This window comes from Staurois parvus, unplaced genomic scaffold (assembly GCF_062004578.1).
Source record: "Staurois parvus isolate SC_StPar_1 unplaced genomic scaffold, SC_StPar_1.0 ptg000157l, whole genome shotgun sequence".
Classification (NCBI taxonomy): domain Eukaryota; kingdom Metazoa; phylum Chordata; class Amphibia; order Anura; family Ranidae; genus Staurois; species Staurois parvus.
This window is the reverse complement of record NW_028317953.1, coordinates 8,540,001-8,565,323: the sequence shown is the minus strand read 5'-3', so window position 1 is coordinate 8,565,323 and position 25,323 is coordinate 8,540,001. Positions and strand designations below refer to the sequence as shown.

Below are 25,323 nucleotides of genomic sequence, written 5' to 3'. Positions count from 1 at the left end.
TGTACTCCATTATAGTGATATGACATGTACACAGTATGTATATCCCCCCTCCCCTGTACTCCATTATAGTGATATGACATGTACACAGTAATGTGTATCCCAGCTCCCATGTACTCCATTATAGTGATATGACATGTACACAGTAATGTGTATCCCAGCTCCCCTGTACTCCATTATAGTGATATGACATGTATACAGTAATGTATATCCCAGCTCCCCTGTACTCCATTATAGTGATATGACATGTACATAGTAATGTATATCCCAGCTCCCCTGTACTCCATTATAGTGATATGACATGTACATAGTAATGTATATCCCAGCTCCCCTGTACTCCATTATAATGATATGACATGTATACAGTAATGTATATCCCAGCTCCCCTGTACTCCATTATAGTGATATGACATGTACACAGTATGTATATCCCCCCTCCCCTGTACTCCATTATAGTGATATGACATGTACACAGTAATGTGTATCCCAGCTCCCATGTACTCCATTATAGTGATATGACATGTACACAGTAATGTGTATCCCAGCTCCCCTGTACTCCATTATAGTGATATGACATGTATACAGTAATGTATATCCCAGCTCCCCTGTACTCCATTATAATGATATGACATGTATACAGTAATGTATATCCCAGCTCCCCTGTACTCCATTATAGTGATATGACATGTATACAGTAATGTATATCCCAGCTCCCCTGTACTCCATTATAGTGATATGACATGTATACAGTAATGTATATCCCAGCTCCCCTGTACTCCATTATAGTGATATGACATGTACATAGTAATGTATATCCCAGCTCTCCTGTACTCCATTATAGTGAAATGACATGTATACAGTATATATATCCCAGCTCCCCTGTACTCCATTATAGTGATATGACATGTATACAGTAATGTATATCCCAGCTCCCCTGTACTCCATTATAGTGATATGACATGTATACAGTAATGTATATCCCAGCCCCCCTGTACTCCATTATAGTGATATGACATGTATACAGTAATGTATATCCCAGCTCCCCTGTACTCCATTATAGTGATATGACATGTACACAGTGATGTATATCCCAGCTCCCCTGTACTCCATTATAGTGTAATGACATGTTGTATACAGTACTTACTCCTAGTCCCCCGCAGCGGTGGAGAGGGTGTCTCCTCTCAGCGGAGCCAAAGAAGCCAGAAACCAGAAGTTGTAAACTGGAACTCGGCTTCACAATGAGGCTTGGAATGCAGGTGCAGTCGCTCTATGCCTCATCTGTGCTCGCCACAGAGGAATTTCTCCTCGCACTTGGCGAGCGGCTTTTTCAAGCCCTGGAATCTATAGTATATACAGACATTTCACTTATGTTTAAGTCCAAACATTGATCACTGAGTTCTTTACATCAGTATGTTTTGTAGCTATGAGTATAACGATTCTGATATGTGTTCAGCTTACAGTATGTTAACTTGATTCTTATGCTGCAACAAAAAAATAATGATTTTGTATTTATACAGTTGTGTTTTGATTGGGTGCCTTGAATGTCCCATACACCCACCACACGTTTTTTCTTTATATAGATTTTCTGGGATGTTGGCACCATTTGCAGTCTCAAGTCACACCTATAGCAGTATATACTATAACCCCTGCTAAGTGTTGTTTTTTTTATTTGTGTCCCATTGGGGACATTTCCTTTCACTTCCCCACCCATAGCCACAACAGGGGAAATTCCTCTAAAGTTGGGAAATACCTGGAAGTCACCAGAACTAGTGCCTTCCTTGGAATATTTCCCATCCATTCACATTCTAGTGACCACTCAAAATTTGGGATTTTCTTTCACTTTCGGTGATAACAGTAAACAGTACAAATAGAGAGGGAGAATCTCCCTATCAGGTGTTTTAATCTTTCTCCACTCTATCCGAAAACTAAAAACAAAAACGCCCCTAAACTGCATGGTATGGACTATTACTAGTCAAGAAAGACTAACAGGAGTGTTCAAGGGAAGGATTCTGGGGGCGAAACATTTATAATGGTAAAACAATGACATACTATGTACCTAAACTGTTGTGACCTTTATATGTTCCTACACCTCCAAAGTAAATTAATCAGCCATAGAAAATACCTGTAAGCAAAGACACTGTAATTTTTGCCGGGGACATCAATGCTGTCAGTGATATTCTTGGATATCATTCGTGCTTTTCTTAGGGCATCGATATAGTCTGAGGAGTTATGCAGGATGGTATGGTAAGTCATAAAGTAAGTGGCCCCCACATCTGTATTATTGGATATTAGGTCCACGGCAGTGCTGTATGCAGCATGTCCACTGAGGATTACAAAGAAACAGTCACTTGTATTCCAACTCACAACTTTTACCAGGTGAGAATCAATCCATTCAAAACCAAATTCTATTCTTAATTATGCTTTATCTTTTGAACAGAAAAAAAAACAAAACAAAACAAAAAAAGCTAAATTTTTTAACATATAGTAACATTTTTCTTTAAACTTTTGTAAAAGTATGGAGTAGAAACGCAAGATTACAAAGGTTACATTAAAAAGTTGTTAATCCCACATTAAAAAGTATGTAAACCCAACAATTCATATTACTGGTATGTGCCTGCTGTACAATGTACTTGTATGAAAAGTATCCTGTTCTCTTTGTATTGCTTCCTTTGTGTGAAATCCCTGGTGTGCCTACCAGTCTCTATCTTCCTATTAAACACGGAGTACACTAGGAATGAGAGCACAGAGTGGTCACCTTTCTGGCTATGCTGAGAACTGAACCTGCTCTCCTCCAATGGTCAGACGTACTGTATGCCAAAAAGCCCCCAAGAAATCCTTCATCAAAATGCATTATTATCTACACCCACCAACACATGGCATTTTTTAAACACAACACTGTAAATGGGGACTGGGCTAATAAAAGCTGAAAATAAAATACATATAAATAAATATGCTGTAAAAAAAAAAAAATAAGGAACAAAATGTGTAGATGATACACTGCTTAAAAAAAAAAAAAAAATAATAATAATATCAAAATGAACACTCTGAAAACACATCAGATCTCAATGCAGAAAAATATCATGCTGGATATCTATACTGATATGGACTGGGTAATGTGTTAGGAAGGTAAGGATGACCCATCATTTTATGGAAATGAAATTATCAACTTACAGAGGACTGAATTCAGAGACACCCCAAAAACCAAAGTGAAAAAACGATGCATCAGGCTAGTCCATTTTGCTGAAATTTCATTGCAGCCACGCGAAATAGTACTCAGTAGTTTGTATGGCCCCACACGCTTGTATGCATGCCTGACAACGTTGGAACATGCTCCTAATGAGACAACGGATGGTGTCCTGGGGTATTTCCTCCAGGATCTGGACCAGGGCATCACTGAGCTCCTGGACCATCTGAGTTGCTACCTGACGGCATAGGATGGACCGAAACATGATATCCCAGAGGTGTTCTATTGGATTTAGGTCAAGCAAGAGTGGGGGCCATTCAATGGTATCAATTCCTTCATCCTCAAGGAACTGCCTGCATACTCTCGCATTGTCATGCACCAGGAGGAACCCAGGACCTACTGCAGCAGCGTAAGGTCTGACAATGGGTCCAAGGATTTCATCCCGATACCTAATTGCAGTCAGGGTGCCATTGTCTAGCCTGTAGATGCCTGTGTCCCTCTACGGATATGTCTCCCCAGACCATCACTGACCCACCACCAAAAAGGTCATGCTGAATGCTGTTAAAGGCAGCATAACGTTCTCCATGGCTTCTCCAGACCCTTTCACATCTGTCACATGTACTCAGGGTGAACCTGCTCTCGTCTGTGAAAAGCACAGGGCTCCAGTGGCAGACCTGCAAATTCTGGTGTTCAATGGCAAATGCCAATCAAGCTCTATGGTGCCAGGCAGTGAGCACAGGGCCCACTAGAGGACGTCGGGCCCTCAGGCCACCCTCATGAAGTCTTTTTCTGATTGTTTGGTCAGAGATATTCACACCAGTGGCCTACTGGAGGTCATTTTGTAGGGCTCTGGCAGTGCTCATCCTGTTCCTCCTTGCACAAAGGTGCAGATACTGGTCTGGCTGATGGGTTAAGGACCTTCTATGGCCCTGTCCAGCTCTCCTAGAGTAACTGCCTGTCTCCTGGAATCTCCTCCATGCTCTTGAGCCTGTGCTGGGAGACACAGCAAACCTTCTGGCAATGGCACGTATTGATGTGCCATCCTGGAGGAGTTGGACTGCCTGTGCTACCTCTGTAGTATCCAGTTATCGCCTCATGCTATCAGTAGTGACACTGACCCTAGCCAAAAGTAAAACTAGTGAAAAACAGAAAAGATGAGTAGGGAAAAAAAATATCTGTGGCCTCCACCTGTCAAACCATTCCTGTTTTGGGGGCCGTCTCATTATTGCCCATCTAGTGCACCTGTTAATTTCATTAACACCAAAAGCAGCTGAAACTGATTAACAACCCCCTCTGCTATTTAACTGACCAGATAAATATCCCAGGAGTTTGACTTAATGCTATACTCTGATTAAAAAAAAGTGTTCCTTTAATTTTATGGAGCAGTGTATATAGAACGAAGTCATACAAAATAATGAATTTAATTAATCAACTATAACAAAGTAAAAAAAAAAAAAGTTCGACAGCCCTTGGCCTTCAACAATTTTTTTTTTAAACCTATACAGCCTTCACGTACTAGGTTTTAAAGAATAGAAATACCTATTTTAAAAATGAAGGACACTGTCTCTATAAAAACATCAGTCATAACAGATACCCAGACACAGGAACTTCCTCAATAAAGAAGTTATAGAATCCATCCTACTTCCTTATAACAAATATAAACTGAAATTTCTATACCTGCTTTTACAAACCACTAAACCAGGCACACAATCTCAGACATTCAAAAATGACTGCAATGTGGTTAGGCTGCCATAAATACAGTACTTAAAGAAACCGAACATGCACAACCATCTTGGGAACCTACCCTTTACCACACTTCGGGTTAGGATTGTCAGAGAGGAACATGGGCAGAAACTTCATGAAATCCTCTCCCACTGGCTTCCGTTTACCTTCTGCCGTAAAATTGCGACAACGATGGCAGAATGGATCCACAACTGTAGAGAAAAAAAAAAAAACCAGTAAGGATTAGTACAGTATTAAAACGCCACACATTCACCCAATTAGCCTTGGTTGCTTTGGTCTGATACCTGCCCTGAAAACTGAAGCCAACTGAGTCCAACAGTCCTATATACTGATATTGGACTGATGCAAAACTCTGCAATTGTGAATGATCATAATGCACTAACCATACTAATCAATCAGAACCCACCTTGTATGGGTCTAGGTAATGTGTTTAGTAAAATGATTTTCAATTAGTTTTCATGCTTTTTTGCACTCCTTGCATCATGTTTTCTAAGACTATATTTTTATTGGTTTATAGCACACATGGCTGTTGGATGTACACATCCATACAGTAGACACAGTACGTAGATGGTTTCACACTGTACAATACGTACTGCTTCATTTAGAAAGAAAAAACACCATGACATAAGTATCGCTTTCTGCTTACGCAACCACCATCCACAGACACGTAAAAGTACACCTGTTGGTACCTAATCACATTGAATGGGCCCAAACACTAAAATAAGGGTGGTAATTCTGCAGCTCATGAGTCCTAAACTAGGTCTGTAATCTGAAAGTTTTCATACATCTTGGTAGTGCCAAACACTGACCTCAGCCCCTCTCACACATTCTCATTGCCGTTAAAGTAAAATACCCGCCTTACACTAATTATTCTTAAAATGTACTCTTCCCCCTTCTGCTACCTATCCTGCCTAAACTGTGTAAAAAAAGATCTGAAACTTCGTGGGCACTGGTAACCAAAAATGAGGTCTTGTAGCTTGTGAAGGCTATAACCACAGCTGCTCAATAACCCATAGGAGACACATGTGAATAGAACAGTAACTGATACTGAGCGCTGTTGGTATAGAGCCAAATTAATAGTGACCAGTAAAGTATTAAAAATTAGCAAGGATGATGACGACAATGTTATCCAGAGTAAAAAAAAAAGAAGGATTTTATTATGCACTTGAAAGGAATTAACAGGGCCTAGTTTTAAAGACACAATTGCTTGAGAACTGAAGACTATCTTAAACAGGTTGAAACTTTGAGAAAATTTTTTTAGAGAATTCTATATATTATTTCTGAAATGATGACACACCAATTATCTCTCAATTATTTTGTTGTTTACTTTTTTGATGCGATAGAAATATTTTCTTGTTCAAACAATTTTTATTAATAGTAAACCAGAGTAACATAAACTGGGAGACATTACCATTATACATTGGACATTGTAGTGATAGCAAAACAGAAGAAGTGAAGATCACGGTACAAATGTCTATATATTTCCGACAAAAACAGGTAGTTAAGAACGTATGACAAATAACGTTATATCTTTGGTCAATCAGGGTAATGGCTCACAAGGGCATTAAAGAGAGAGGGAAGTTTAGAGGGGGGTCAAACAGGGGAAGGGGGGCAGGGGAGAAGGAATAGCAACAATGACTCCATGAACTTTATCGAGTGTACGACAGCCCCTACGAGCTATGTATGAAGGGCTATTAACAATACCCATGGGGCATAGCACACAAATCAAGGGAGGAGGAGTGATTCGTCAAAGTTAGATGGAAGGAAGCGCTCTACCCAGGGAGTCCATATGCACAAGAATTTAGGGATCGTGTCAAGAATTGTGGCTTCCACCTTTGCATGTATCATGGCTTGTGTTAATTTGGTTTTGACAGCCGCAACACTTAGAGTGGGGGATTTCCAGGATTTCGCTATAACCTGCTTAGCCGCCGTCGTGACTTGCAGAAGGAGCTTGAATTGCGAATTGGAGATGCCATGGGGGCGTTGATTGAGTAGGGCTGTTGTTGGATCAGGTCGTAGAGTGATAGTACTGAGTGTGGATAGTATGGTGAAAATTTCAGCCCAAAAGATTTGGGCTACTGGGCAGTCCCACCAGCGATAGAAATATTTTATTAATAGTTGGATACTTATTTATAGTATGTTGGTGACGGTTTATAAATTTGGTTACAAATGGGTTTGATTCATATTGAGAGCAGGTCCCTTTAACTGCCAATTTGCCCTGCCATAGTACCACCCCATTGTCTCCTTTATAACTTCAGTCCACCCTGGTATAATTTCTGGTGCGCGAGTTCCGGGGACAACCGAGGCAGCATCCTGTTCTGTGAGTAGTACCTTCTCACAGTTGGCGACCTATCTTCCAGCAGAGCAGCCCACAGGATTCCTCTCCACCACTGCCTGCACCCTAGTCCGGATGTACCTGTTTCCTCAGCAGTAAGCCAAATTACACTGACCACATTCACACATTTGGGCTATACCACCCACTTTTTCCTTCATTTACATTGGACATATGATTATGAATAATGGTTTTAATTCCTTTTAAGTGGATAATAAAATCCTTCTTTTTTACTCTCAATAACATTGTCATCATCCTTGCTAATTTTTAATACTTTACTGGTCACTATTAATTTGGCTCTATACCAACAGCACACAGTATCAGCTACTGTAAAAAAAGATCTGTATACTTAACTTTTTTCAGTCCGCTCCAGCCAAGTCACATGATCCCACAGCTCTGTCTCCCCTGTGTCAGTAAGCAGCGGCTGCAGAGGAGAGGAGAGAGCCACTGGGTCCTGGGAGCCTATGAGTGATATCACTGCTCCCAGAATTCCCAGCCATTGTTGAGCACTCTCTCACTAATGGGTAGCCAGAGCTGCAGGATTATGTGACCAGACTGGACTAAAAAAATAAATAAAATAAAAATATTAGCATACAGATTTTTTTTTTTAACACAGTTTAGGCAGGATGGGTAGGAGGGGACATTTTTAAGAATAGTTAGTGTTAGGCAGGAATTCCCGTGTAAGGGTTTTTTCATATATATATATATATATATATATATATATATATATATATATATATATATATATATATATATATATATATCTGCCAGGTTGATGCTTATTAACTAAATTACCTGAAGCATTGCAGAACTTGTCAGTTTCGTTATACACACGACAACATGTAGACTGAGGCTTCACCCAGTCAAAGTAATCATCCAGCCATGAGGAAGGGGCATAGCCTATTTTTGTGCTGCAACATGAGGAAAGTCATGAGAACGTGGCGTGGTTATACAAACATATGAAATTTAATCTTCGAGTAATTACTCACTAGTTGTCAATTTGTGCAGCATTGTAAATCTGTTGAACCAGCGAGTTGTTGTTGCACCCTGCTCCACCACACACCTTTGCCTGCCCTTCCATTGTTCTATAATTATGTCCTTCTTCCACCACAAAGTACACTGGAGCACCGGAATGGAGGTATTTATTCAGGGATTCAAAGTAGGTCAGCACATAGGAGTCCTACAGAAAGAAGGAATGAGTCATGTGCTCACAACATAGCAAGTCTTCAATTCTATGTAGTAATCCAAATGGATATCTAGAATGTAAACTCACATCTGGCATCGACAGGGTTTGATCCAAACCAATCTCCACTTTATTGACCACAGCAATGCTAAAGGAAAGCATTCCCACAAAGATGGCCATCTGCAACACACAATACAGTTTGGATTATACAAGCCTGCTGAATCATTACACCTTTTTTACTCTGACTGCCAAGAATAAACTGCACAGCACACAGGGCTATACTGTATATAATGTATAATATACTTGACCATTTAAAGTGATTGAAAACGTTTTTTTTTTTTTAAATATCAACATGTTATATTTACCTGCTCTATGCAAAGGGTTTGCACAGAGCAGCCCTGATCCTTGTCTTCTGGGGCCCCCTGCCAGTACTCCTAGCTCCTCCCCCATGCTGAATGCCCCCCTAGCAAGCCGCTTGCAAAAGGAACACTTGTGCAGGCTCAATCCCAAGCAGTGCTCTGTGTATCCATTGCCCGACTTGGAGACAGACACTCAGTTGTCAGGCCCCGTTCACATCCCCGTAGTGAAGACTCACATTCCCGCATGCATTTGTTTTGGATGTTTTGAAGCATGTTCACTTGTCACACATGGGGCAGTCCATTCACTTGAATGGGCTGCCATACATGCATGAATCACCCCAAAAAAGCCTCAGAACTTTTTTTTTTTTAAAATTGGAGCACGGTGTGTTACTACAGTTTTTTCAGGTACCTTTAACCACTTGCCTATCGAGCACTTTTACCCCCTTCCTTCCCAGGCCAATTTTCAGCTTTCAGCGCTATTGCAATTTGATTGACAATTGCGCAGTCATGCAACACTGTACCCATATGAAATTTTGATCATTTTTTTTCACCCAAGCAGAGATTTCTTTTGGTGGTATTTAATCACCACTGGGTTTTTCATTTTTTGCACTATACACGCAAAAAGCAAAAAATTGGGAAGAAAAAAAAAGTTTTTCTTTGTTTCTATTATAAAAGTTTGAAAACGGGTACATATTCTGTTTCACTGATGTGCGTTGATGAGGCAGCACTGATGGGCTGCACTGGTGGAAATTGATGAGGTGGAACTGATGGGCACTTTTGGAGCTGCACAGATAATCAGTGCCCTGATTATCAGTGCAGATGTCCTCTGACACTTGCCAGTTATTGGTAGTACTTTCCTCACTTTGTGACAGCAAGAGGAAAGTGCTGATGATAACCGGCAACTGTATTTACTTTATGATCAGCTGTGTCATTGGACACAGCTGATCACATGGTAAAAGGCTGCTGTGATTTTCCTTTTACCTTATCATGTGATCAGCTGTGTCTGTAGGACACAGCGATCACAGACAGCGCTGGGTGCGTGCTGCTGGGGGTGTGTTCTGGGAGGACGTCATATGACGCCCTCCCAGAACCGGACAATGATGCTGTAGCCGTCATTCGTCTATAGCCCGGTTGTCAAGTGGTTAACATGTAATAACAAGACAAACACGATGCATAATTGCAGCATGTTTTTAAAACGCATAGTGTGCATTTTCTGTGTTGTTTGCCATGCGTTCGGAAACACACAGATGTGAATGGAGCCTCATTGTTCTCACCAATTTCACTTGCAGGCCCTGTTCACACCGAGAGTAGTGGGGGTGCATGCTTTTTGGCTTTTATCATTGACCCACATATGGCAGCCCGTTGATTTCAATGGGCTGTGCTACACGTGGGAAAGTAGCTCACGGGACATTTTGGCGTGGTGCATGTTGCACGTTTTTTTACTACCGTATTTGCCGGAGTATAAGACGACTGGGCGTATAAGACGACCCCCCTACTTTTCCTGCTAAAATGTAGTGTTTGGGCTATACTCGCCGTATAAGACTACCCCTCTTCCAATGCACACCAGTGGGAGGAATAGTGCCCCATCATTGGTATCAGTGGGAGGAATAGTGCCCCATCATTGGTATCAGTGGGAGGAATAGTGCCCCATCATTGGTATCAGTGGGAGGAATAGTGCCCCATCATTGGTATCAGTGGGAGGAATAGTGCCCCATCATTGGTATCAGTGGGAGGAATAATGCCCCATCATTGGTATCAGTGGCAGGAATAGTGCCCCATCATTGGTATCAGTGGGAGGAATAGTGCCCCATCATTGGCATTAGTGGCAGGAATAGTGCCCTATCATTAGTATCAGTGGAGGAATAGTGCTCCATCATTGGTGTCAGTGGGAGGAACAGTGCCCCATCATTGGTGTCAGTGGGAGGAATAGTGCCCCAACATTGGTATCAGTGGCAGGAATGGTGCCCCATCATTGGTATCAGTGGCAGGAATGGTGCCCCATCATTGGTGTCAGTGGGGGGTGGAATAGTGCCCCATCATTGGTGTCAGTGGGGGGTGGAATAGTGCCCCATCGTTGGTGTCAGTGGGGGGGGAATAGTGCCCCATCATTGGTGTCAGTGGGGGGGAGGAATAGTGCCCCATCGTTGGTGTCAGTGGGAGGAATAGTGCCCCATCGTTGGTGTCAGTGGGAGGAATAGTGCCCCATCATTGGTATCAGTGACACCAATGATGGGGCACTATTCCTCCCACTGAGACTTGCTGACCCTGTTCTCGTATGGTGCTGCTGCAGCCAGCATATGTGGTTGCAGCAGCACCTCTACACAGAACACTTACCTGCTGCTCCGGCACTCAATTTTCGCGGGGCCGCTCGGCTCCGCCCCCTCGCCGGTGATTGGCCGCCTGTGTGCCTTTCCTGAGCTACAGTTCTGGCGGCCAATCACCGGTGAGGAGGCGGAGCCGAGCAGCCGCACGAACATCCAGTGGCCGAACTGAAGGAGACGCCGCGCTTCCTGGACCGGATCGTCGTGGGACTGGATCCAGGTAAGAGACATCAGCCCCTGCAAACCCCTGTACTTAATGCCGCAGCCCCCCTAAATATGTGTACCGGCGTATAAGACGACCACCGACTTTTGAGAAGATTTTCAAGGGTCAAAAAGTCGTCTTATACGCCGGCAAATACGGTACGTGTTTTGCTGCATTTGTCACCTGTATTTTCATGTGACAAAACGTGTGCTTGTTTCTGTGGTTGGTGTGCCATTAACAATTAATGACACTAAAAGTGCAACTAGGTAATTTTAGGTGTACAAAAGTGGCTATACACTGTACAATCTCCTTTAGATTTACCAAAACTACATAATAGGACGACACACCATCTATCCAATCACCTTGTATCCAATTAAGCAGGCCCTTGCACTACATCAGGGGTGTCCCGTGGGCTGCATGCGGCCCCAGGGAGTTTAGCATGCGGCCTGAGCCAGTCTGTACAGATGCTGGGGTAGCCAGGTAAATGCACAGGGATGCTGTGACAAAAGAAAGTTAATGGATGAAGGGTGTGTACTAATGAGGTCAGTGCAGGATGCCTGTACTAATGAGATCAGCTGGTAATCTGCTTCCTGGTCATACTGGCTCCTCTGTCCCTTGTCTACATTCCAGAAAGCAAAAAAGCGTTCTAAGAAATTTACCAAGGACTAAAGTATGACCATGTTCTCCAGATCAAAGAGCTTGTATATATTTGCAACTAAGGTACATTAATGGTATATTGGTGTAAAGGGGAGCTGGATTTAAAAAAAAAGTGAATTTGTCCTTTAAGGCACAGAATGTTCAGTTGTCCCTGCTGGGAAGGTTCATTGGGGGAGGTTTAATAAAAATAGTGCACTCAGAATCTGGTGCAGCTGTGCACGGTAGGAAATTAGCTTCTAAGTTCAGTTTGTTCAATTAAGCTTTGGCAATAAAACCTGGAAGCTGATTGGGTTCTATGCAAAGTTGCACCAGATTTTTACACCGTTTTAGTAAACAACCCCCATTGTTTTGTCACTGGGACTGAAAGGGAGGGAAATCCAAAATTTTAGTTGTCACTAGAACAGAGATTAAAACTAAACTTGGGAATGTGGCAAAAACAACCCTTTCAGTGGGGGCCCCTCATACCGCAAGGGTTAAACCCTTGTTTAATCAAGGCGAAGCTGAACTAGTATTATTACTTACATGACTCCTCGCTCTGGCCTCTTCTGGTCTATGGATGGATCCTCATCATCATAACGTGCAATGCAAGGCTTTTAATCCTGCATTGTACGTGATAGCGGCAAGCATTCACCGCAGTTCGAAGTGGCATAGAGAGGTGGCCCTGGGGAAGCGGTCGTATGGATCGAGGGAGCCTGCCGAAGCCTGGAATGAGGCATTTCTCCTCATCTGTGCACCCCTAGACTAAGGCAGGTCGGCACAATTCAATGATCACTGATGACGGCTACAACCAGACAGGCTGGTTGTACTGAAGTCAATCAATGGATTGACTTCAGTATAACCAGCCTGCCCACAGATTAATCAAACATCAGTCTGTTCCCACTGAACCTGCTGAATTTTGATCCATCTATTGTCGGCTTAAACAAGCATTTAACCCTTGCAATGCAAAGGTTATTTTTGTCACATTCCTCGAGTGCAGCCTTAACCCTTCCAGTGGGAACACTCTTCAACGTGTTCCCACTGTCCAAAAGAGGATTTCTCACGGAAAGGTCCATGGAATGGAAAATCTCCCCAATGGGAAACCAATGATAAACATCCCCCCCCCCCAAAAAAAAAAACCCTAATTAGGGATTTTAACCCTTCCCTAATTTATCCATAATGAAAGCAATTTTTTTAAATATCTGGGGTTACAACTTCAAATTAAAAGAGAATTTGAGTACTACAAATGTGCTAAAACTACTACTGAGACATGTTACTAATCAAATGAAGCTGTAAGAAGAGATGCAGCTACACAAGGACACATTTAGATTGGTTTTAGCACCCTTCATTCTATCCATTCCTGTCCTTGGCAATGTTACCATTCTAAAGCTCTAAACTAAACCTACTGTTTGGATTTTCTGCTAGCGTGTTTGATAAAATTCCATATGCAGCATGTATACCACGCACCACTATAGGCCGGATCCAATCTTTCATTAACAGAGGGGCATAGATCCTCTTGAAGAACAGGAAGAGCCAGCTCTTTGGTTTGTCTGTACTACGATTCTTCTTACACCCTGGGACACAACAGAGGATATCCAGCCTGCTTTTCTGCAGGAGCGGAAAGATAATTCAGTCAGATTCTGCATTCATTTTCATGGATGTTAACAGTACAAAAGTGAATTCTTGTGCAAGCATTATAATCGTGTATAATTAATAAATTAGAAAAAAATAAATATGGAGAGAGAGAGAGAGAGAGAGAGAGAGGAGAGAGAGAGGAGAGAGAGAGGAGAGAGAGAGGAGAGAGAGAGGAGAGAGAGGAGAGAGAGAGGAGGGAGAGAGAGAGGAGAGAGGAGAGGGGAGAGGGGAGAGGGGAGAGGGGAGAGGGGAGAGAGAGAGAGGGGAGAGGGGAGAGAGAGAGAGAGAGAGAGAGAGAGAGAGAGAGAGAGAGAGACCGACCCATATACATATGGACACAGGCACAATTCAAGATTTTTTCAGGTATTTACCAAAACATATTCAAGCTATAGTTACTATATAATGGATATGGGCTGAAAGTGCACACTCAGGTTTAATTTGAGGGTATGTACATCCAAATTGGAGGAACGGTTTAGGAATGACAGTGAAGGACACTCTGAATGAGGTGGGCGTATCATTGTGAAAGTCTACAATCATCTACTTCACAAGAGCAAAATACAGGTTTTACCACAAGGTGCAAACCATTCATAAGCCTGGAGAATAGAAAAGCCAGATTAGACTTTGCCGAAAAACATGCAAAAATGCCAGACCAGTTCTGGAAAAGCATTCTTTGGATGGAAGAAACTAAGATTAATCTGTACCAGAATGATGAGAAGAGAGAGGAGGAGCCTAACTATGGCGGCAGGTGAGAGCGCGATGTGAACGCTCTCCACAGGATAGCCACTCTCCCTCCCCAAATGTTCCCCGAGTAAAGCTGCGAAGGTGCCCGGGCAAAAACTCACGGGCGAGAGGGGCCCCCCGAAGAGAACTTCGAGGACAGAGCTGCAGGAGTCCACGACTGAGGGACGGACGATACCTCCCGCCCGAGACTGCTGGGAATCCAGGTGACGCGCGACAGTCACGTGATCTCCCGAAAGGGAGCTCTGGGAGACAGAGAAGCCGGCCGGTTCTCCGACACAGGGGGAGAAGCCGGCTTCCTCACTGACAGGACACGTGATACCGGCTCAGCGTCCCGGTGAAAGGAGAAGAGGAGAGATTTGGCTGCTCTCCGGTGGAGTTAGAGAGACATCAGCGTGGGAGAAAGGAGACCCTGTCTTCCGGATACCTGTGAGAGAGGTAGAAGGAGGAAAAAGGAGACCCGGAGAGACCCCCCCCCCCCTCCTTCAATCGAGGGGAAGAGGAGCAGAGCCAGAGCAGAGGACAGAGACCCTAAAGGACAACTTCCCTGGAAAGGCAGCTGGAATGTGGGTGAGTGAGAGTGGATGGACTGTATATTAAATCCGTGTTATGGACAGTTTATTAAAGCAGCAGAAGTAATTATAGACTGGGGGAAAAAAGAAAAAAAAAAAAAGAGAGAGGGGGAAATATCAAGGAAATCGATGAAATTAGAACCTCTCTAAAAAGACCCATTATAGCATATACCCTAAAGCCTTAAAGAAAAGGGTCTGGACATATATAGAAAAGATGAAGAGTAAAAATAGCAAAGGGAGTGGTCCCAAACACTCCCAATCTGGAACAATCAGAAAATTTACGTCTCAAGGCAATGTGACCCCAGAAAGAACTCAGGAGATAGCAGAAAAAAGTATAATGGAAAACAGTATGGATAAGAGTACCAGATCGCCTGGGGAAATGGATAATAATAGCCAACAAATAATAGAAGGAATAGAGCTAAGAGTAAAGGAAGGAGAACTACAAATCCCAAATAAAAAGGAGATGGCAGAAATGTTTGGAAATTTGGAAAAATCAATTAAACAAGAGATGGGAATAATTCGGAAAGACTTGGGACATCTTTTGTCCAGAGTAGAAGAAACAGAAGAAAAAATTAAAAAACACGCTCAAGCTATTCCTGAACTGAGAAATCAAATAATGGAGATTAGGCAAGAACAGAAAAAGTTGGGATATAAGTTGGAGATACAAGGTAACATGTACAGGAAAAATAACCTCAGGATAAAGGGAATCCCGGAGCTTACACAAGAAGAAGATCTAAGAGAGACAATACAAAAAAATTTTAAATCCATCATGGGTAGACCTAGAACTGAGTCATTTATATTGGACAATATATACAGGTTAGGAAGGTTCCAACGAGATCGGATGGAAGAGAGACCGAGAGATGTAGTGGTACAATTTAATAAAAATGGAGAGAGAGAAGAAGTATGGAAGAAGATAAAAGGAAGAGCTAGTATTGAATATGAAGGAAAAAACTTGCAAATTTTTGCAGACTTGACACCTGAGACATTATTGAGAAAAAGATCATTGAGACCACTAATAGAACAGATGAAAAAACAAAATATACAATATAGATGGAATAGCTCGATGTGTCTAATCGGATGGAAGAATGGAGTCACTGCATATCTGAGATTTCCAGAGGAATTAAGAGACTTTTTTGATAAACTTAATATTCAAAGAATAGAAATTCCAGGTTGGGAGGAAGAAGAAGAGGGAGAGAAATATGCTGAGGGAAAAGAGGAATGGCAGCAAGTTAGAAGAAGAAATAGAGAATAAATAGATAGGGGAACATCGGGGGAAATGGGGAGTAGGTGAACCGTACAAGGTTAGAGTTCCACCTCAGGGTCAGGATCCAAATGTGGCATTTGGCTCACAAAAGGATTAGATGGAATAAAAATAGGCCCAATGGGGGTGGGGGGAGATGGAGGGGGAGTAGATGTGGGAGGGGGGGGGGAATGGGGGTGGGAGGATGGTATAGGGGGAAGGTTTTAAAAATACTTTGCATAGGGATGAGATGTATTCAAGAATCATGGAAGATATAAAATTTATAACATATAACGTAAAAGGGTTGAATAGTCCTGGGAAGAGATTTAAGCTATTTAAGGAATTACAACATAGAGAAGCCTCAGTAGTTTTTTTACAGGAGACGCATCTTGAGATTAAGTCAAACATCAAATTAAATACTAGAAATTATCCAACATGGTTCTATGCAGACTCCCCAATTAAGAGAGCCAAAGGGGTGGCAATTGGGTTCGCTAAAAATATAAGGTGGGAGGTGGAGGAAAGAGAGACAGACCCTGAGGGGAGATTCTTATTTTTGAAAGGTAGATTACAGGAAATGGAGTGTACAATAGCAAATATTTATTGCCCAAATAAGAGACCAGAGGTATACCTGAAAGGGATATTAAGAAAACTGAGGGACTTTAAAAAAGGAAGGCTGATAGTGGCGGGAGACTTGAATTTATGTCTAGATCCACAGATGGATACAACATCTCGTGTGCAACGGGAGGGAGGTAGGTCTATGAGGATCTTGAAGAAGGAGATATATGAGGGTCAACTAGTAGATATATGGAGGATAATGCATGGAAAGGAAAAAGACTATACTTTCTTCTCTAATGCACACGAGATTTATTCAAGACTGGACTATATAATGGTAGAACATCAACTTATTGAAAGGGTGGCTAAAGTAGAAATAGAAACAATGACCCTCTCAGACCATGCCCCAGTTATAATGAAGTTGAGATGGGGGAAACAACTGACAAGGGGGGTGGGATGGAGATTAAACGAGGCCCTTCTATTAGATCAAGAGACTGACCAGCAGATCAGACGGGAAATGGAAAGATATTTTCAAGAGAACGAAACAGGAGACGTGTCAATGGCCACTGTCTGGGAGTCCCATAAGGTATATATTAGAGGTATATTGATTGCGTTAGGGGCAAAAAAAAAAAGGGAAAGGAGTAAGAAAATGACTGAGCTCTTAAAAGATATAACTGACCTAGAACAAATCCATAAAAATACAATAACATGTGAGATAGGACAAAAGATAATAGGAAAGAAGAAAGAACTGGAGATATTAATGGAAGAAGAGAGGAGGAGAGTACTTAATAAAGTTCTAGTGGAGAGGTATAGATGGGGAGATCGTCCAGGAAAATATTTAATGAAGGCCCTGAGAAAAAAGAAAAATAGAAATTACATAGAAAAAATAAGAAACCCCAAGGGAGAAATGGCTCACTCTACTAAAGAAATTGGGAAGATATTCAAGGAGTATTACAACAAGCTGTATAATATTAAGTCTCAAAACTTAGTAAATAATAGGGAAAATGAGAACAGAGAAAAAAGAAAGGCATATTTAAAAAATGCAGGACTACCAAAAATAGATGAAGACCTATTGAAATCCCTGGAATTAGAAATCACACAGGAGGAAATAAAAATAGCACTAAAAGACACTAAAGTGGGGAAAAGTCCTGGCCCAGACGGATACACCGTGAGGTATTATAAAAAATATAGTGAAGTATTAATACCAAAGTTGAAGGAATATATGAATGCCTTGGGGGGAGAAATGGAGATTAGACAGGAATCCCTACAAGCCCATATAACACTCATACATAAGGAAGGGAAGGATCCTACTCAATGTTCAAGTTATAGACCAATTGCACTCCTAAATGTAGATACAAAATTATACGCGAAGGTTTTAGCAAATAGGATCAAAGACTTAATGCCAGAATGGATCCAGGGAGATCAGGTTGGCTTTGTATCAGGGAGGGAAGGTAGAGATAACGGAATTAGAACCCTGTTATTGATCCAGAAAGCTAAGAAAGGGAAAACCCCGGCAGTGATTCTCTCGATCGATGCTGAAAAAGCTTTTGATAGAGTAAACTGGAGCTTTATGATGGACACCCTAGAGACCATGGGAGTAGGTAGTAGAATGAGGGAATGGATAGGAAAATTGTATAAAATGCCATCCGCGGTTATTTTGGTTAATGGTGAAAAATCTACACCTATAAGGATGTCAAATGGGACTAGACAGGGATGCCCACTGTCCCCTTTATTGTATGTGTTAACATTGGAACCCCTACTAGAAACAATTAGGAAGAACGTAGATATAAAGGGAATACAAATAGGGGAAACGGAACATAAGGTGGCAGCCTTTGCGGACGATCTGTTGTTTTATGTGGGCAATCCTAGGATAACACTCCCGAACTTAATAAAAAGCTTAAAAGAATATGGAGAAATATCAAATCTAAAAATCAACCCGACAAAAACCGAGATCTTGAATATAAATCTACCGAATAGTGAGAAAGAAAAGATAAAAAAAGAATTCCCTTTTACATGGAGAGATAGAGAGATAAAATATTTAGGAGTTAATCTTACTGCTTCATATTCAAAATTGTATAAATTAAATTATATTTCCCTTTTAAACGAGATTAAGGAGGAATTGAAGAAATTGGGAGGAGGAATCCCTTCCTGGTTAGGACGAATAAATCTGATAAAAATGATAATTGTACCCAAAGTTTTGTATAAATATCAAATGATCCCAATAAAACTCCCAGAAGCTTTTTTTAAAGAAATTAAAAAGATGATAACAAAATTTATATGGAAAAATAAAAAATCTAGATTATCGTATGACTTGATAAGTAGACGAAAAGAGAGAGGGGGACTGGGAGTGCCGGACTTTAAGAGATACTATAATGCTGTAATTTTAACAAGAATTTATGATTGGACACACAATAAAAGGGAGAAAAGATGGGTGAAGATAGAGAATGATCTGAGCGGAGTTGACCTGAGTAGAAACATATGGGCACCAGCACAATATAGAGGTTTAGAGAAAACCACGAGTGTGTTCACATTGAATGTTTTGAAGGTTTGGGATAATTTACACAAGTATACGCACTGGGATTTTAATTCACAATTAATGCCACTAAGGAATATGGAGTATTTTCCACCAGGTATTGAGGGGAGTATGGGAAAATGGATCAAAAAGGAAGACATTCAACTAAGGGATATTATGGACGGAAAGAAGTTGAAAACATTGAAAGATTTAAAAAAAGGTGGAAAGGAACTTTTTACTAAGATTGATGAGTGGAAATATCACCAATTAAATCACTTTGTTGAGGGTCTTCCGAAACCCATAAGAGGGAGAGGGGAGTGGAATTTGTTTGAGAGGTTGTTGGAATCACGAGGAGATGGAAAACGGGCCACGGCAAAAATTTATAAAATTCTCACCGAATTAGCCACGGAATTTAAACCAAGTTATATAGTAAAATGGGAAAGAGATTTGGAAGTGGAGATAGATGAAGATAAACAGAGGAAGATATATAGACTCACACACGAGAATATTAGCATGAGAGAGGTGGAGGTAAATTATAAGAGTTTAGTAAGATGGCACATCACACCAACTATGGAGTACAAAATGGGTATAGAGAGAACACAAGAGTGTTGGCGTGGTTGTGGAGAGATGGGTACATGGTTTCACATTTGGTGGGAATGCCCAAAGATACAAAATTTTTGGAAGACAACAGTAAACTTAATTGAGAAAATCTCAGGAATAAAGATTGGATTAGACCCACAAGTGTGTCTATTACATAAAACAGACTTACCAGTGAATAAATATAAAAATTCGGGTATATGGTACTTTGTAAATGCAGCGAAGGGTTTGATACCTAAGTTCTGGCATAGCTTGGAGGTTCCGAAAGAGAAGGATTGGGTAGAGAGAGTAAATCAGATTAGTAGGATAGAGAAACTATATTATATCCAGGAAGATAAGATAGAGATATATAACAGGAGATGGGAGAAATGGGAAGATTTCGTACACCAAAGGAATATATCTGAAGTAATGTTAGGAGAAGATTCTTAATTTCATATAGAAGGAAGTAAGAGAAAAATGCAAAGTGGGAGGGGGGTGGGATGTGGTAGGGCATAAAGGTAGAGGGAAGGGAAAAGAAGAAAAAGGAGGTAATAGAAAGAGAATAAGAGTAAGAATATTATATGAGATTGTAGATGAAATGTAGTGTGTTCTTCTTGCATGTGCCTCTTTTTTTTTTCTTTTTATGTTTAATTATAAATATAAAAATTTAATAAATATTTGAATTAAAAAAAAAAAAAGAATGATGAGAAGAAAAAAGTGTGGAGAAGGCTTGAAACAGCTCATGATCCAAAGCACACAACATCATCTGTAAAACATGGTGGAGGGAATGTGATGGCATGGGCATGCATGGCTTCTAGTGGCACTGGGTCATTGGTGTTTAATGATGATATGACAGAAGACAGAAGCAGCCGGAAGAATTCTGCAGTGTTTAGAGATATACTGTCAGCCCAGATTGAGCCAAATGCAGCAAAATTGATTGGACTGAGCTCACAGTACAGATGGACAATGATCCAAAACACACTGCAAAAGCAACCCAGGAGCTTTTGAAGAAAAAGAAGTGGAATATTCTGCAATGGCCGAGTCAATCACCTGATCTCAACCCAAATCGAGCATGCATTTCACTTGCTAAAGGCAGAAAGACCCACAAAAAAATAACAACTGAAGACAGCTGCAGTTAGAGCCTGGCAAAGTATCAGAAAGGAGGAAACCCAGTCTTTGGTAATGTCCATGGGTTTCAGACTTCAGGCAGTCATTGCCAGTAAAAGATTCTCAACAAAATATAAAAAAAATTAACATTTTATTTATGATTATATTTATTTATCCATTTACATTTGAGCCCCTGAAAATGGAGGGACTGTGTATAAAATGGTTGCAGTTCCTAAAATGTGTACTTGATATTTATGTTCAACCTCTTGAATTAAAGCTGAAAGTCTGCACTTCAAATTCATGTGGATGGTTTCATTTGAAATTTATTCTGGTGGCATACAGAGCCAAATATTATGACATATATATATGGACCCAAAAAAAAAAATAAAAAATATATATATATATATATATATATATATATATATATATTTTTAAAATTATTATTTATTCAGAAGTTAGCTTTTTGCAACCAACAATTAGTTATTTTCCGCAGTCTGTCTTTCTATAAGCCCTGCTATATGACACTTCAATTGAGTAGATAACATACTCTAAGGCAGTGTTTCTCAGCCTTTTTTTCAGTGAAGGCACCCTTTAGCATTATGGACAATCTCATGGCACCCTCTAAAAATACGGACAGCCTCAAGGCACTACATTCTAAAATGTAATTTTAGAATGTCTATTCTAATAGATTTACATAAAGCAGCAACATCCACACATGTAGGACTCCTAACATTATAGGCGATTTATTCTTCCAAATCAAATACAATTTTGCACACTGGTACGGATTAGTGTTCCAGTGTTTCTCTTCTCCCCAAGTTGTTCTCTATCACTCAGCTAATGTGACCCCAGCTTTGAAGAAGAGGGGCAGGGGAGGGTCAAACAAGAATGCTCTGCAGACGACCAACAACCTCCTAATCAACGGATGACATCATTGGTTGTTTGGATGTAGGCGGCTAGAACGTCGTAATGGTGCACAATGAAAACCTGTGGCTTTGTGTAACTAAAGGGCAGGCTTGAGCCACCTCTGGCTTGTAAATAAGTTTGGGCAATTTTTAGGCCTTTTGCCAAGGTACCCCTAAAGAAACCTCAAGGCACTCCTAGGGTGCATGGGAATCCTAGTTGAAAAAGGCTGTATAAGGGGTGTATTTAAAAAAGAATTTAGCAGAGCTTTTCGCCCTGTGAAAATGTACATTCACTGTGCAAATGCTGGCAAAAATTGAATGTTATAAAGCTATTTCTCTCTAGGACAGATTCTCTGCATTCATATGTAGAGTGAACCAGAATAATATTACATTATGGGCACTAGAGGGAGCTGATGATCATAGGAAATAAGTATTTCTTAAAACTGAAATTATTATTCCGATATTTTAATATTTACCTCTTGACGCCTGATATCCAAACCCAGCAGGCTTACAAAGCAGGTGATCTGAAGCAGAAAATCCACAAAAACCGCCATCCCAGCAAAGAGTGAAAAGGTACGTACGGCTGGCATACTGGACATTGCTCCTGTTATGATAGAAACACATCCCATGGTTCAGTTTTGTCAGGAACTAGAACCTGTTCATTTCTCTCCTAGGTGATGAGCACATGGCCTTGAATGCACTAACTCAAACAATGCAGGCATTAGCAGTCACCTAAATCTGACTTTTGCATTGTTAATACAGGGCTCAAATTCCCTCTACTCTGAGCCCAAATATGATCGAAGGAATCTCTGCCTGCCACCATATGTCATTTCTTGCTCAAATATCAAGGAGAAGGACCACCTCTGTCACATGCTCCTTCAATCACGGAAGCATTTTTTTTCACTCTCATCTAGACAGGACCACAGAGGAGATGGAAAAAAAACCCCAAAGCTTTGCCCTTTGTGGGCCTTTCTGAATATGATCAACATGTATAAATACATCAGTGGTTCATATAGTGAACTCGGTGTAGAGCTATTAACCCTGAGGTCATCACAGAGGACAAGGGGGCACTCTTTACGTCTGGAGGAAAAGAAATTTAATCTCCAAAACATGGAAAGGTTTCTTCACAGTGAAAGCTGTGAAAATGTGGAATAGACTCCCTCAAGAGTTGGTTCTGGCCAGCTCAGTGGATTGCTTTAAAAAAGGCCTGGATTCTTTCTTAGATACACAGAATATAACTAGATACTAACATTTATAGGTAAAGTTGATCCAGCGAATATCCGATTGCCTCTCAGGGGATCAGGAAGGATTTCCCTGCAGGAGCAATTTGGATCATGCTTTGCTGGTTTTATTTGCCTTCCTCTGGATCAACTGTGGGTGTAGGATTATAACTTTTTTTTTTTTTTTAATGGTTGAACTGGATGGACTTTTTTCAACCAGACTAACTATAACTATGAACAGCTCTGCAGTCTAAATACTGCTCTTTGCTAAACTGTGTTACTAACCCAAGAAAAAAGCCACAGTTTCAGAGAATGATGACAGGAATATGCTCGGGGCGACATCACCCAGGACTCTGCCAATCTGCTCATCAAGCTTCTCACCCTGCAAGCGTTCATCTCTCTGCAAAAGAAAAGGGTTTAATAAATACCAATATCCAGGTTACTCCTGTGGACATGACAGTATACATGTGAATGAGCATTGTTACACACTAAAATTCACCACATTTCAGCGCATTTGGTATAGTCACAAATGTTTACACCTAAAGCACCTTCCACATGGGGTGAGCTCTGCCAGGAGTCTGTTTGCTCAGCAGGGGGGATCTGTCCACCGAGCAGCGGCAGAGGGCTGGTCCATGTCTGATCCGCTTATGCAGAGGGGACACAGACACAGCCCCCCCTCCTCTATGAGCAGTCGGATGTAAACTGACCACCTGTCCACTGGACTGACTGACATCCAATCTGCTAGATGGAAGGGGAACAGATCCCCCTTCATATAGGAGAATGGAGGGTCAAATCGTGTCCACCTGAAAAACTGACAGGCAGACCCAGTCAGTCTGCTCACGTGAAAGGGGCCTAAGATAACCAAACAGCATGGATGAAAAAAATCTGCAGTGTCAGGTACCCGCAGCTGCTAGAATACACAAACAGAGCCTGCATCTGCCCCCTAGATCCTTCAACAAAAGCTGGTGGATAAATTGACTTTTGTTGAGCCAGGTGGTGCTGACAGGGCTACCCACAGAATGAGTTTCAGATGATTCATCAGGAAACACCTGAAATTCAGCGTGTGTATGGCCAGTTTCAGAACTCCTTTTCAGCACACATTTAATGAACGTTTACCAATTAACCTGCTGGCTGTAATGTTAGGTTTTTTTTTTTCCTTTTAATGGTTCATTCAGTAAACAATCAGACATGTGAATGAATACCCAGGACAATGAAAATACTTTTTTTTTTTTTTTTTTTTTTAACTTTTCTTTTTTTAAGGCTCATTTGCGTCCAAGGATAATTTTTGGTTTCAGTCTGTTTTTTGAATGCGGAGTCCATGTTGGGGAGATTTGATCTCACTTCCAGTCCTGGTAACCAGATGGCCTGCCTAATAGCTACAAAACGAACAGTCAGAGGAGGATACAACAACATTTAAACTAGTTTTTGATATTGACAATCTAGGCTCTGCCATTGTTTTGGACACCACATATTTGATTCTGTATGCTATAGGAGTTTTTCGTCATAACATATCAGCAGTGACAGCTAATGGAAATCAGTTACATTGCTGAATAATAGTTACAATTGTAAATAACACCTGTTCTGCTTTAGTGAATTAAGCCTATGTATTGTATGTAGAGGGAATAATAATATCTTGTATTAGATAATGGGGAGAAAAACGGCAGATTTTCGGTCGATTAACGAACTATCGGTCGGTCTAAAAAACTTACCTGACCACCAATTATTACGAAAATCGGCCGATTAATGAGTAACCTATAACGGGAAATGATGTCATTTTGTGGCCTTTGTGATCCTTTTTCGGAAAACGATCGTTCGTTTTTGACCATCAATGAGGATAAAGTCGGGCGTTTTTCGAAAATTTTCCAACATCACCGATAATCTGAAAGTCCAAAATACACGAAAAACGGCCGACAAAATCGTCCACTAACGATAAGATAATCGGCCGGTTTTATTTTCGGACGAAAAATCGGCCGTTTTTCTCCCCATCTATGGCCTGCATTAGATGCAGGCCTCCGTACAAGACTAACATTTTTCTTTTACATGGAAAGACAAACAGCACTGTACCTGCAAGGTTTGCACAATGATATATATGTTGTCCACTCCGACTGCTAGAACCAAGAATGGGATGACTTCAATAACTATAAGAGTGAGTGGAATGCCAGCATAGCTGAAGATACCCAGGGAGCAAACGACCGAGCTTAGCACAATAAGAATACCAGAAACACCAAGTGAGATCTTTGAGTCCACCTGGAAAAAAAAAAAAAAAAAAAAAAAGGAAAGCTAAGGTTATAATATTAAACAAATAATATTTAAAA

At 41.0% G+C, this 25,323-nt stretch overlaps 1 protein-coding gene across 1 annotated transcript in view; it reads right to left on the bottom strand.

The window, feature by feature from the left end:
• Positions 1–25,323, bottom strand: part of NPC1 (NPC intracellular cholesterol transporter 1) — a 115,983-nt gene that overhangs the window by 20,955 nt on the left and 69,705 nt on the right. The window contains exons 13-21 of the mRNA XM_089675736.1: positions 25,073–25,255; positions 23,294–23,408; positions 22,265–22,392; positions 13,422–13,562; positions 8,530–8,619; positions 8,246–8,436; positions 8,052–8,167; positions 4,986–5,115; positions 2,120–2,320 (exon numbers count right to left, since the gene is read on the bottom strand). Coding sequence (XP_089531862.1) covers positions 2,120–2,320; positions 4,986–5,115; positions 8,052–8,167; positions 8,246–8,436; positions 8,530–8,619; positions 13,422–13,562; positions 22,265–22,392; positions 23,294–23,408; positions 25,073–25,255 — 1,295 coding nt within the window. The remainder of the gene's footprint in view (positions 1–2,119; positions 2,321–4,985; positions 5,116–8,051; positions 8,168–8,245; positions 8,437–8,529; positions 8,620–13,421; positions 13,563–22,264; positions 22,393–23,293; positions 23,409–25,072; positions 25,256–25,323) is intronic.